The sequence below is a fragment of the Pituophis catenifer genome, unplaced genomic scaffold (genome assembly GCF_029215685.1).
Source record: "Pituophis catenifer annectens isolate HBS135680 unplaced genomic scaffold, rPitCat1.0.hap2 SCAF_8, whole genome shotgun sequence".
NCBI classification, from domain to species: domain Eukaryota; kingdom Metazoa; phylum Chordata; class Lepidosauria; order Squamata; family Colubridae; genus Pituophis; species Pituophis catenifer.
In genome coordinates, this window is record NW_027256888.1 from 42,626,180 (window position 1) to 42,639,769 (window position 13,590).

At 37.1% G+C, this 13,590-nt stretch overlaps 1 protein-coding gene across 1 annotated transcript in view; it reads right to left on the bottom strand.

Annotated features, from left to right (window-relative positions):
• The window catches only part of TUSC3 (tumor suppressor candidate 3), a 143,106-nt gene that overhangs the window by 72,288 nt on the left and 57,228 nt on the right, over positions 1–13,590 (bottom strand). The window contains exon 3 of the mRNA XM_070948257.1: positions 1,554–1,671. Coding sequence (XP_070804358.1) covers positions 1,554–1,671 — 118 coding nt within the window. The remainder of the gene's footprint in view (positions 1–1,553; positions 1,672–13,590) is intronic.

Here is a 13,590-nt window from a genome sequence, read left to right on the forward strand (position 1 = left end):
ATTGAGCTACACAACTGAATTGAGCTAGATAAATATATTATTTAAATATTGCAAATTCAAATTATCTATTACAATCAAGTGAGATACTAAATAATTGTATTTGTTACTAGTACAACATATTCTGTTCCTTTGTTGAATAGCTGTTGACAGCTCAATGTGTTATAAAATAGCAATATGAGATACTATGAAACACTTTTTTTTTTTATCAAATGTGATATCTCAGATAATGATGTGTGGATTTACTGACTGAAACAAGAAATAGTTTTGTGAATTTAAGACAATTGAAAGTTTTCATCTTTTTAAATTTCTTCAAATAAGTACTTGCACAAACTCAATTATGCAAAGCTGTGCGAAGGGATTGCAGCTTTCGCCGATACAGGATGAAATAGATTGCATATTTCCTGCATTTTTCTTTTTTCCATAAAATACATTTTCCTTTAACAGCAACATAACAACATCACATTCTCCAGAAAGCTAAATATATTTCCTAAAAGTCTTTTTTATTCTTTGGGTTGAACTGGAACAAAACAATAATCAAATATTTCTGATAATTCACATCATAGCTAAGATGGCTGGGAAATAACTTAATGGCAGACTACATGTTCCTTTTTGCCTTTTCTTCATAAGCAAGAAAGATAGTATGAGTAACATTTGAGGGCAAACTATAAAAAGTCCGGCTAAGATTCATTGGATGGGAAAGAACAGCAGGGAGGGCAGGGATTTTAAGAGTTATGGGTATCTCTTTAATATTCCCATTCCAGAAATCCTCCCACCTCCGAAAGGGCAAGAGGAATAATTGTTGGCCCATCCATTCTAGGAACTTTAAAATGCAGCCTCTGCAGTCAGATAAAGCCTACTCTTTTTTTTTTTTTTTTTTTGCATCTTGCCTTTGGGGAAAATAAGAATTCCATATTATGACTTGGTGGACAGGTATGAATGTTCAATTCAAATTAAATTCAACCTTGGACAGAGAAGGAGACACTAGTCAAAGATTCACATTGACTTGCTCTGGGGAATCTGGGTTAGATAAGTATTGGAGCTGGGTCAGAAAGGATTGAGTACATTAGCATTTTTGTAGGCAGGGGAAACAAATGATATGTGATGCTTTTCTCTGACACCAATTAACATTTTACAGTGGGGGGTTGCATCCCAATAATCTCAATCAAAAGAGGACTATGTTTCAGTTTAGGGTTTTAAATATATATAAATAAGCAAAATATTTGTCAAATGTTAGAAAATAAGGGGTATTTATAAACTCATTCAAGCTGAGTTTGGATTCTAATGACATTATAAACATATTCATGCAGTTTGGCAAATATATAGAAGTAGTTTGCCACTGCTTATTTTTAGGGTCTTACGTTAGCTATAGGCTTAATATATCTCCCATCCAGCTACAACAAAGATGTGGCCTAATGCAAGTTAGCTTCCAAACACAAGTTACAAGGTAGGTATCAATACTACACCAATATACATAGAACAAGAAATATGAAGTGTTCTCAAAGAAAGGATTTCTTTTAAATGTAGTTTTAGTAATCTCTAAGGCACACCCTCACCTGCTGGAAAACATCTGCACCTTCATCATAATCAACTAGAGTGAAGAAGAGCTTGTTCGAGAAGGCTGAAGAGTAGCGCCATGAGTTAGCCAATACTTGATATTCTTCATTAGCTTGCCTGAAAGTAAAACATAAACATACATGTTCAAGTTCTTAGCAAGTATAACAGCTTCAGTTATCTGTTTCCCTGCAAAAAGTTATTGATATACTCAAGGCTCAAGGTTGACTCAGCCTTCCATCCTTCCGAGGTAGGTAAAATGAGGACTCGGTTTGTGGGGGCAATAAGGTGACTTTGTATAAAATAGAACACCGCTTAGGGGGGGCCAAAAAGCCCTACTAAGCAGGTATATACAAAAGTATGAAGACTATTGCTTAAAAGCATTGTAAGCCGCCCTAAGTCTCTGGAGAAGGGTGGCATATAAATCAACTACTACCAAGAGCCTTGGTAGTACAAGGGTTTGAGGCACCCTGTTATTAAGCTGCTTAAGACCAGCTGCCTGCAATTACTGCAGGGTTCGAATCTCGCCAAGGCTCAAGGTTGACTCAGCCTTCCATCCTTTCTAAGGTAGGTGAAATGAGGACCCAGTTTGTGGGGGCAATAAGCTGACTTTGTATAAATATACAAAAGGATGAAGGCTATTGCTGAGCACATTGTAAGCCGCCCTGAGTCTTCGGAGAAGGGCGGCATATAAATCAAATTAAAAAAAAAACAACAACTAATAAATAAATAATATACAGTAATTTCCTGCAAAACCCTGCTAAACTAACTTAGCCAAACCAAAAAGGCAGCTTACTTGGAACATCTTATAACTTATGATGGTTCATCTAACCTCATCAAACAACATATTGTTCTCCTAGGTCTTGGCAAGAACTCGATAGTACACAAAGGTGTTAAATCCTGGCTAAATATCTGATTGAGTGTGCAACTAACCACAATAGTAAGAATTGAGACCATTACAAAGTATCAAAATCTGAAAATCAAAGTTGATAGTTTATGGCATAAACTGGTATTGGTGGTCCCAGTGGTTATCAACAAAACAGTTAGAAAATCTGTATATTGACAAAATTTCCATCAATCAATTACAAAAGAAAACACTGCCTGGACCTGCATATATAATATGATAATACATTATGACATCCTAGGTTTTTGGGAAGAGTTCAATGCATATGAAAGCGAACTACAGCTACTAACAGCTGTGGTTTCATATTTTTATGCATACAGTAATAACAGTAGCAGCAAAAATACAGTATATAATATAAAATATAAACATATGGATGAAAATGTTGAAATAAAAGGAGAAAAGGCAGTAATTGTGTGTCTACATGGAAATAATACACCTATGCAAAATTATAGTGTCCATTTTCCCTTATATCTCTTTTCTCTTCCCTTCTGCAAATATGTCAATGATGTTGAAAAGGAATGAAAAAAATAAGACAAGAGAAAGAAGTGGATCACTCATAACTCAATGACTCAAAGCCTTTGATTAACATGGACTATCCCTTTATCAGTCTCGGCAGTTTCCTCCTATAAAATAAGAAAACTATCTCTAGATTGTCCTCTAAAGTTGCAATCCTATATCATGCATATATTTTATAGGTTTTATCACCTAAGAAGCTTCCTTGAATGGGTTCTACACTTCCTGCATTATGGAATCTTCTTCCCCTGTCCAAAAAGACACTGAGAGCTGTATTTCTCATATTGTTCATAACTGTATGCGTGTCCATAAATTGAAAACAGGTAATTCCCAACTTATGACCACAATTGGGATAGGAATTTGTATTGTAATTTGTTGTGGTCATGAGTCATCACATGACTGGATCCCATTTTACAACCATTTTTACCATGGCCGTAAGTCAAATCACTACAGTTGCAAAATGAGCCCTGCAAGTTGTAAGTCAAATCATGTGGTCTAGCTTCCCCAATGGCAGGATTTTGCTGTAAACTGGCAAAAATATTACAAATTGTGATCATAAAGACCATGGGAGGGTGCAAGCAGTCATAAATGTGAGTTGACTGCTCAAATTATAATCATGCAACTGTGGAGATGATGTAACAGTTGTAACTTTGAATTTAGATTTCATTGAACTTTTCCTGAGGCTAATTCCAAGGTTAATTCAATAATCAAGCAAAAGGTTGTAAGCTGAGGAATACCGTAAAGGCGTGCCTTGATTGAAATTTTATGTTTGGAGGAAGGAGGGGGGGGGAGGTGGAAAGACAGTCTAAACCAGAGGTCTTCAGGGTTGGCAGCTTTAAGACTTGTGGACTTCAACTCCCAGAATTCTCCAGCCAGCATAGCTAGCATAGAATTCTGGGAGTTGTGGAAGTTCACAAGTCTTAAAGCTGCCAAGTTTGAAGAGCTCTGGTCTACCCTGAAAAGAAAGCCTTCATCCTTTTTTTTTTTTTAGAACACTGCTCTAAATTTTAGGGGGTGTTTTTACAAAAAAAACAACAACAACAAAAAACAACAACAAGAACAACTGATCCATGTCAGCTGCTGATGAAATAAGTACAAAGGAGAGAACTGGGAAATCTTACTCCATATCATTAACAACATTATTTTTTTTTTTTAACTAACAGTTTTTCTAAAATTAAATTGTGTTGGGGGATCTGTGTATTTTTAATCATGTTCGCTTAAAAGAGAAGCATTAATGGATCCAATTAGCTTTCTTTCATTTTTCTTACTGTATTGGTGTCAAATACTATTATCCGTGTATTGAGAGAAATGCACATAGAAAGCATGGTTATATACTTATATTCATCCAGTTTAAATATTGGCACAACTGCCACTCAAGCAACAACAATGACAACAACAAATATTAACTCTCTCAGCCTTTCTTTCCTTTTAGAATACCGAAAGATCACAGAGTTTTGCATAACCACGTTGCAAACGTATTTTCAGAAAGGCTGGTGTCCATGAAGAGAATAGTAAGAACATGGAATTAAGTAATACCATTCTGTGTGGCCAATTATACAGGAATAGTATAAAACTGCTTAGGTCAGAATATGCAGTGTCCCCACTGCACCCCAATTCTTCATTGGTAACTCCGTGTTAGTAAAGATGACAAAAATCATATGCATGTTGAACCAAATCTACAAACACTTCCTGAAAACTCTTTGTACAGGTAGTCCTCAATTTACAACCACAATTGAGCCCAAAATTTATATTAAGTGAGAAATTTGTTAAGTGAGTTTTGCCCCATTTTATGACTTTCCAACACAAATGTGTTAAGTGAATCACTGCAGTTGTTAAATTAGCAATATGGTTAAGTGAATCTGGTTTCCCATTGACTTTGCTTGTCGTCAAAGGTGACCCCGGGAAACCATCATAAACATGAGTCAATTCAGTTGCCATGCATCTGAATTTTATTCACGTGATCATGGGGCTGCTGCAGTGGTCATAAGTGTGAAAAATGGTCATAAGTCATGTCTTCAGTGCCGTTATAACTTTGAACGGTCACTAAACGAACTATATGCAGATGCAGAACTGATATCTCTTTATCATACCCCTAAAATAAGGTAATCATTAAGAAGCCACTACATTCCTTAATATTGATTAATTTCACTGTGTGTTTTACTTGTTTGGAAATACAAAGCAATGATGTGCAATTTCAATTAATACTCAGGCAAACAATAAATATAAACTCAAGGTAAACCACTCCAAACTCGATGGCAGAAAATACGACTTCAGCAATAGAATGGTCAACGCCTGGAATGCTCTACCTGTTGTTACATCCTCAAACCCCCACAGCTTCAACCTTAAACTGTCTACCATGGACTTCACCCCATTCCTAAGAGGTCAGTAAAGGGGCGTGCATAAGCGCACTAGCATACCTACCGTCCCTGTCCTACTGTCCCCATTTATTTGTCCTCATTTCCCATGTTCATGTCCATGTTTATACTTTTACCTGTTACTTTGTACATGTTTGACAAAATAAATTTAAAAAAAATAAAAAAATTAAATGTGGTAATCCCTCTTACACATGGGAATCATTTCTAGGGTTCCAAAACATTATCATGAATTCCTCTTTTCTAAGAAAAGGACATTAGAAAGAGAGAAAAGAACCTTCCTCTAGGGTTCTAAAGCTGTGAGTTTGGGCTTTTATTATTTTTTTACGCACTGTTAGTTAAACAAAGTTAGATACAGAAATAAGATTCATTCAGAGCCTCTAAGAGTAGAGAGCACGGGGCATCCAAGGCACACCGAGTTCCTGCAAAAAAACTCGAGTGTTGAGGTAGGTGAACTCTGCAGCATACTTAGATAAACTGACTTTGCAAAATTATCATTCATCTAGGGCAAATATAACACATTGCTCCCAGGAGATGAGAGCTGATTAAGAATCAGCTGCTTCTATAGAGACAGATCACTGCACAAGTTAGCTCAGCACTGAGTCAATTTTTGCTGTACACATCTGAACAACTGGCCCAGAACTTGAATATTTGCATTTCTACCAAAAAAAAAAAAAAAAAACAAAAAAACCAAACACGAATAACTGCTTCTGTACTGTTTTTTGAATAATTTTGATCTGGGCAGCTGAAGGTATACCTGGATCACAGCAAAGATAAACAGTTCCAAAATATGAAACAATAGTATTTCCCACATCCTTTCCCAAAATGATACCTGCTGAAATGATAAACAAACCAAACCAAAATCCAGGCAGAGTAGATTTTGGGGCAGAAGGACTTTGACGAATTATGAACCTCAGCCAAGCCAAGGCTGTGAAATTATTTAATTCTAAAAATGTACATTTTGTACATATGATTCAAAATGTACAATTCATGTGTGAAAGGGCTCATCCTGGTATCCATCATTTGACTAGTTTAAATCAGGGCTGTCAAACTCCCAGCCCATGAGCCAGATGCATCACGCATTGGCCATGCCCATGCCCGGTTTAGCAAAGGGGGATAAAGTTGCAATACATCACGTGATGACACTGTGACGCCACGAGTTTGACACCCCTGAGTTAAATAATGAGAGATACTCTCCTGCAAACTTAAAGAGACATTGAAAGTGAGAACCATCTGAAATATCTAAGAGAAAAAGGCTGCAAACTTTGCTGGGTTGTGCAGATCAGACCAACTGAGCAATACATACTGAGCAGCAGGATTTACTTCCAGATCAATTTTGCGTAAGATGCAGCATCTGCCCTTTGGAGCACCATGTCACTCTGTTAGATAGATGCTGCTGCTGCTGCTGGATTTCTAGAAAGCCGTCCTGAGTGTTTTCCTAGGCAAAGGGATTGTGAGGTTAGGTGATTGACTGGTGTCCCTCAGTTGCTATATTATACCATTTTGCTTTTGTTATTATTAACTACATTTTTAATTGTTTTTGTTTTGATATTTTAATTCTCTTAACCATGCACAGTTGCATTTGCGAGATGGGAGTCCTTACCAATGGATTAAAATAAATAATGATTAAATCTTCTTGAAAATCGCCCACTCTAATTTTAATTGTCTGTTAAGATAGAAAATTCAGGCTTACTTCTTGAAAGTTGTACCCAGTGGATAATATTTTCTCTTCTTTCAATTACTTGTGCTTTTATTAATCTTCTAAATCCAGAACAAAACTTCCAATGATGTTATTTATAATCATATAAACTTAAATGATTTTATTTAAAAAAGCCTACCATGTTTATGGACAAAAAGTCCAATCCAAAAGGAGTTGTCCTTTGATCTGGCTGGTCATTACAGGAATACAATGTTGATTATTATATAATTTTCCTTAAGATTCATCTGAACTGAATATTTTCAAAGGTGATATAAACTTCTGAATTTATTTATGAAAAATGTATTCGTGGTCCTATTCAAATTGCAGAATTCAATTGCTTCAGAGAAACGCCTAGCTTCTACCATCTAGATTCATAGAAAACTATTTGACTTCACCTTTCACTCTTTTAATGTTTTGTTGCAGCCTAAAAGTGTTAAATCTGGACTTTACTACTCTGCACAACTTAGTGAGAGCAGTAAAGCTGGATGATTGCAAAAACCTAATCAAGGTTGATTAGCAGGGGAAAAGAGATCATAAGGAAATACCAGGGCCAAATGCTAGACAGGACAATTGGGGGAAAAACACATGGAATAACATATGACAACTTTTAGGAAGGTGGTTAAAACATAAGAGTTTATTTAACTGTAAGATTGCCAGATCATTATCCTACAAAAGGAATTTAATATCATTTGGATTGTGTGTGTGTATGTGTGTGTGCGTGCGTGTGCAAATATGTATGTATGTATATATGTATGTAACTAAACTATGTAAACTGAGTAAATTGCCAGGTCTCCATGCAGAATTGGCACTACAGATTGCAATAAATACATCAATACTATTAACAGCAAAACTACCTAGATGGATTCATAAAATTATTAGGACATAAGCTCAAATTGATGGACATTTCATATTGCTCCTAAGGCTTTAACATTGTTTTTATTTAGAATCTGCCATAGCCACCTTGATTATTTTCTTAGTAGGTAGGTGATACAAAAACAATGAATACATTATATTCAGTCAAATAATTTCTCATACAATTGCTGAATCTTCAACCTCATCTCATAAACTTATATGCTACCCAGAGCCACTTTGAATCACAAGATGAGCGGCATATAAATTTATTAAAATAAATAAACTTCAAATCTTACCTATCTCATGATAATTACTGACAAAAGCAAAACCAACCAACCAACCTACCAAAAGAATATTTAAGGGCTTGTTAAATAATCAGATTCATCAGATGATTAATACAGTTCAAATAACTTGACTCATTGGCAATCAAGGAACTTCGTCACGACCTATAAAGCCTTACACAGCACAGGTTGGGTTTTTTTTACTTGAGGAACCACCTGTTAGTTACCCTTAATATCTGCTTCAGCAGATTCATCTGTCAAGGTTGGCACACTCCAGGTTCTTTCAATTAAAAATGCCATTTATCAGGACCCGGGAAGAGCACCATCTCTGTAGCAACACCCGTCTTCTGGAATGAGATTCCTCGCAAATTCAAATGTATCCTACTGCTAATTCAAAGGGTCTTAAAATCTGACTTTCACCTTTTAAAGATGATAATTGATGCCCTTTCCGTCGTCTGTTTCCCTCTACTAATTTTCTTTGCCATCATTATTCCTTTGCTTTGTGCTGTTTTCATAATTTTATTCTTCTCTGTTTTTAAAATGTTTTAACAATTGTAAATTGTTAAAATTTGTACGTACTTTCCGCCGGGCCCTCAAAACCTTTTTATTTCATCAAGTCGGGCTGGCCTAACCTCTCCAATTGTGTATTTTAATTTGGATTTTTAATGGGGGATTTTAATTGTCAGGCCAAAATGTTTAATTTATTTTTAAATTGTTTTTAAATTTTGTATTTGATGTTTTTTACTTCTGGCTGTTCACCGCCCTGAGTCCTTCGGGAGAAGGGCGGTATATAAATTCAAATATTAAATTAAATTAAATTAAAATTAAATCATCCATCATGTACATTTATTAAATTGCTATTTATTATTATTATATCATCATCATCATCATTACTGCAGCCCATCCATCCACCCACATATAACTAAGCTCCACATCTCAAAGGCATCAAATTGGAAAAGCTACATTATCTTTTTTTGAAATCCACATTTTTTAGATTGTGGTGGTGAAGAAAACTTCTAAAATGGTTAATGCAGTTTCCAGGGCATGCCAAATATTTTCTTGCTGCAAGTTTTGCTTGGGGAGATCTGTCTTCTGTGTACTGCAGCGTAACTATAGATTTTGGCACAGAAGAATAACCGGCATTCAAGAAAGATGAGTGCAGTCACTGCTAAGCAAACAAAATGCCACTTGGGGAAAAAGGTGCATTTCTCCATTAGCTCAGTGCACTGATCTCTCCGTGAAAAGAAAACCAGTATTTCTACATCATGGTTGTAAGAAGAAAAATAAGGGCTCACTTCCAAGAGTTCATTAGTAGTAGAAACAAAGAGAGAAAACTCCCCATATCTTTTTGATATTAGTGGATGAGCACAGAGTTATTCTTGTCTTTCAAAATCCTATTTAAGTGACAAAATTGGAAAGCAAAGCATCTAGCTGTGGTGTTGAACTGTCATTAATTAATGAACAGTATTATACAGTAGCATCTTCATTAACAACCTGTAGAGGGCAGTCAAATAGCACTGAATGAGACATGTCAAGCTTTAAGTCATAACTGCAATGCTTAGTTGTATTAAACTAAGTATAAAAGAAAAATTCTGAAATTTGAATACAAAAACAAGACAATAAAATCGATTCTCTCCGACTCAATCATTTACATTAAACATGCTTCGTTACATTACTGCAAAACCACAAAGAGACGAATAATATATCTATCTTTATATTAAAGCTCATTCTATGAATGAGTTGTTCACTAATTGATAAATGTTTAGTACCTTTGGCAAAAGATTTCGACCTAGATTTCAAGCTCATTACATTACATTAGCTTACATATTATACAGTAGAGATCTGAGAAACAATTTGTTCAGAGAAATGGGTGAGGTTTTACTTTGCCCTATAAGGCCTCTGTCATATATATTTGTATCCTCAGTTGAAATTTAGCAGGTGCTCCAAAAATAAACTTTCATGGCTAAAAAAGAAAAGAAAAACTATATCTTCTTCTCTAAAAGAAATGGCTGATCTCAATCCCATACCTATGGAGTAGAGAGAGAGAGGAGGAAATTTCATGAACTTTCTTATGCCATCTTTAGGAGTTGAGAGTCAAGGTAACACACAGGAAGGATTTTTTTTTAAAAAATCCCTTGTTTTATAACTTTTAATCAGAACCATTGCAAAAAAAGAAATACAGGAGTGCAAGTTGTTCTGCTAAGAGCTCCAACTGACCGGTGTTTCTCAACCTTGGCAACTTTAATATGCCTGGAGAGTGGTGGAATTCAATTTTTTTTACTACCGGTTCTGTGGCCGTGGCTTGGTGGGCATGGTGTGGCTTGGTGGACGTGGCAGAAGGATACTGCAAAATCTCCATTCCCACCCCACTCCAGGGAAAGGATACTGCAAAATCCCCTTTCCCTCCCCACTCATGGGGGAAGGATATTGCAAAATCTCCATTCCCACCCCACTCAGGCCAGCCAGAGGTGGTATTTGCCGGTTCTCAAAATTACTACTCAAAATTTCCGCTACTGGTTCTCCAAAACCTGTTAGAACCTGCTGAATTTCACCCCTGGCCTGGAGTTCAATACCTAGAATTCCCCAGCCAGAATACACTATTCCATTCTGGTTCTCTTCACCATCCCTTCCCCTCAGCAACCTGCAGCCAGTCAGCATGCTCAGTGGGCTGTTTGCTGAATAGATCCTAATGTCTTTTTCTGCCTCTGTAAAAGCTTGAAATCTCCATCAATATATAGTAAAAATTATTACTAAAGATGATAAACTGCTCATACGTTCAGTTAGGTTCAAATACAGCAGCATGAAAAAATGTTGCCCCCATCTTTTTATTACATTTAATACACCTGACGTTCTTTTCAAAACTGAGCTAGCTGAAATAGCTTCAGCCTGACAAAACTGCAAAATAATCTGACAACAGTCTTCCTGTAAAAGGACTTTTCTCTAGGTGAGCTTACTGTATTTAAATGTTGGAATGTATCATATACTTTCAACAGAGCAGCAGCAAGTTTACTAAACTGCTGGGGAGAAGTTTTCAGAGCATTGCTCCCACCTGCCTACACCTTCTGTTCAAGTACAAGAAAACAAGTGGGCCCAAAGGGAACCCTTCTAGCATATTAAGGATATTAAGCCAGCATGGAAGATAAAGACAGACCAAAAGAAGTCTTTAAGTCACATTTTAAATAATATTTTGTGTGAAGCTCAGTGCCATAGGCACATGTAAACAAAATGGAATTTTGCACTCATTCCTAGTAGATCTATCCCTAAACGGAAACATCCAAGATAGATTTGTATTACAATTTCCACCTAGCACAGATTTTGAGAATTGCAATTTCAACATAATTGGAAAATATCAACTTGGAGAAGATCAGATTCGTTAGAACTGAAGTTTGATCAATGGACAAATCAAATTATCAAAAATAGCAACAATCACTACAGTGGCAGGAGGGGTTATAGGATGAATTGACTCCCTAAATCTTATGTATATACACCTCCGGAGAACAGCACATTTATAAGCCTATGAACACGCATAAGCATATGAAGGAATGCAGAGATATAGAAGCTATATATACTGTATTTTTGGGACTATAAGATACTCCGGACTATAAGACGCATCTAGCTTCTGGGGAGGAAAACAAGAAAAAAAAATCTGCCTCTGCCTCCCAGCATCCATCCGGTATTCATCTGGCCCACTCACTGTGACTCATTCTCTGCTGCCGCGGCCTGTTCGCTATTATCACCTGTTTGCTGTGGCCGTTGCCCCTTCACCACCTGTTTGCCACCGCCGCAGCCCGTTCGCCATTGCCACCTATTCTAGAACAGCTGATCAGCGCCGCACCAACCCCCTCCCACTCACCGCAATATTTGCTGTATAAGCCGCACAGACATTTCCACCCACTTTTTTTGGGGGGGAAATGCATCTTATACTCCAAGAAATACTGTACACGCCCACCCCTAACCGATTTATTCCATTCTAAGAGAAAAAAGGTGCATGTTAAGGTGGTAATAATAGTTCCAATGTAATTTCTTCTAAGGCAACATTTACAGAATTATGATATTGATACCAAAGCAACAGAACTTACACATTTATAAAATGCAAAACAACTAATTCTTAAATAAAGTCTCCTAATGGCTTTAAGTCATGTGTCCATGGCCCTCATAAAATACTCAATTATTTGGTTCTTCACCCACTTTCTTCTGTGCTAATGGACACACTTGGAGAACACTTGGAGATGAATGAAATTAGCAGGGACTAATGAAAGCATCAAACAGATGGGAGAAGTTGATGGCTTGATTTTTTTTTTTTTTTTGCACTTACTCTTAGATGCTCTAAACTAGAAAAATGGGATATTAGTATCTATCATGAAAAGGTATTTTAACTGTAGAAGGCAATATTTTTTATTCTTTTTACATTTTTATTTCATTACATTTTTAGATATTCATCCAATACTATATTTCCTTTGGGCAATGGCTACACTGTAACTAAGTAAGAATCAATATTAACATAATCTTTATTACAGATTATAAATGTAGCACCAAGACTATTAGATAATGATCCACAAAGCCTTAACAATTTTTCATTCTCTGCTCAGGAGATACATCCACATATAAATCTTCCAGTGTAAGGGCACTTCTATCTTGCCCTTTTGTATCCTAAACTCACAGAAACAGTTTGAAAAGGATCCATGATGAGTTTACAACTGAAAGACTTAGGACAAGTAACAAAAACAGTGGTATCCAAGCCATTGTAGATTCAACAGTGATAACAATTGCATCACATCTACTCAATACAAAAGGGCAAGACAAAAGGAACATTGGAACTTACCTGAATGTTCGTTCTCTGTGCACTGCAGGAGAGTGCAAGCTCTGGGATTTCCTCAGGCTGGTTGGCCAGTGACTGGGTTGAATTTGCATAGCCACGCCTCTTCCTCCCATGATCTTTCAGTGTTTCGACGAAGAGGTCTGGAAATGACATAGCTCCAATGATGGATAAGGACCCCAAGGTTGGGGGTTGGACCACTAAAGGAGACTACTAGGGAGGGGTTGGACTCTCCTGCAGCGCACAGAGAACGAACATTCAGGTAAGTTCCAATGTTCCTTCTCCTGTGCGCTGCTTGGAGAGTCCAAGCTCTGGGATATACCCAAGCTAAATATCCCTAGGGTGGGAGTCCGAGCGGTCCAGGGGCCTTTCGTCGGGTAGAACCTGCTGAAGGACTCTTCTCCCGAAGGAAGCTTCGGCGGAGGCAAACGTGTCCAGTTTGTAGTTCCTGATGAAAGTGGTAGGGGAGACCCAAGTAGCCGCCCTGCAAATTTCTAGAATGGAAGCCTGCGTGGCCCAAGCTGCCGTGGTAGCGGCGCTGCGAGTGGAATGCGCTTTAATGTGCCTTGGAAGTGGTCTATCCTGGTGCTCGTAGGCCATTG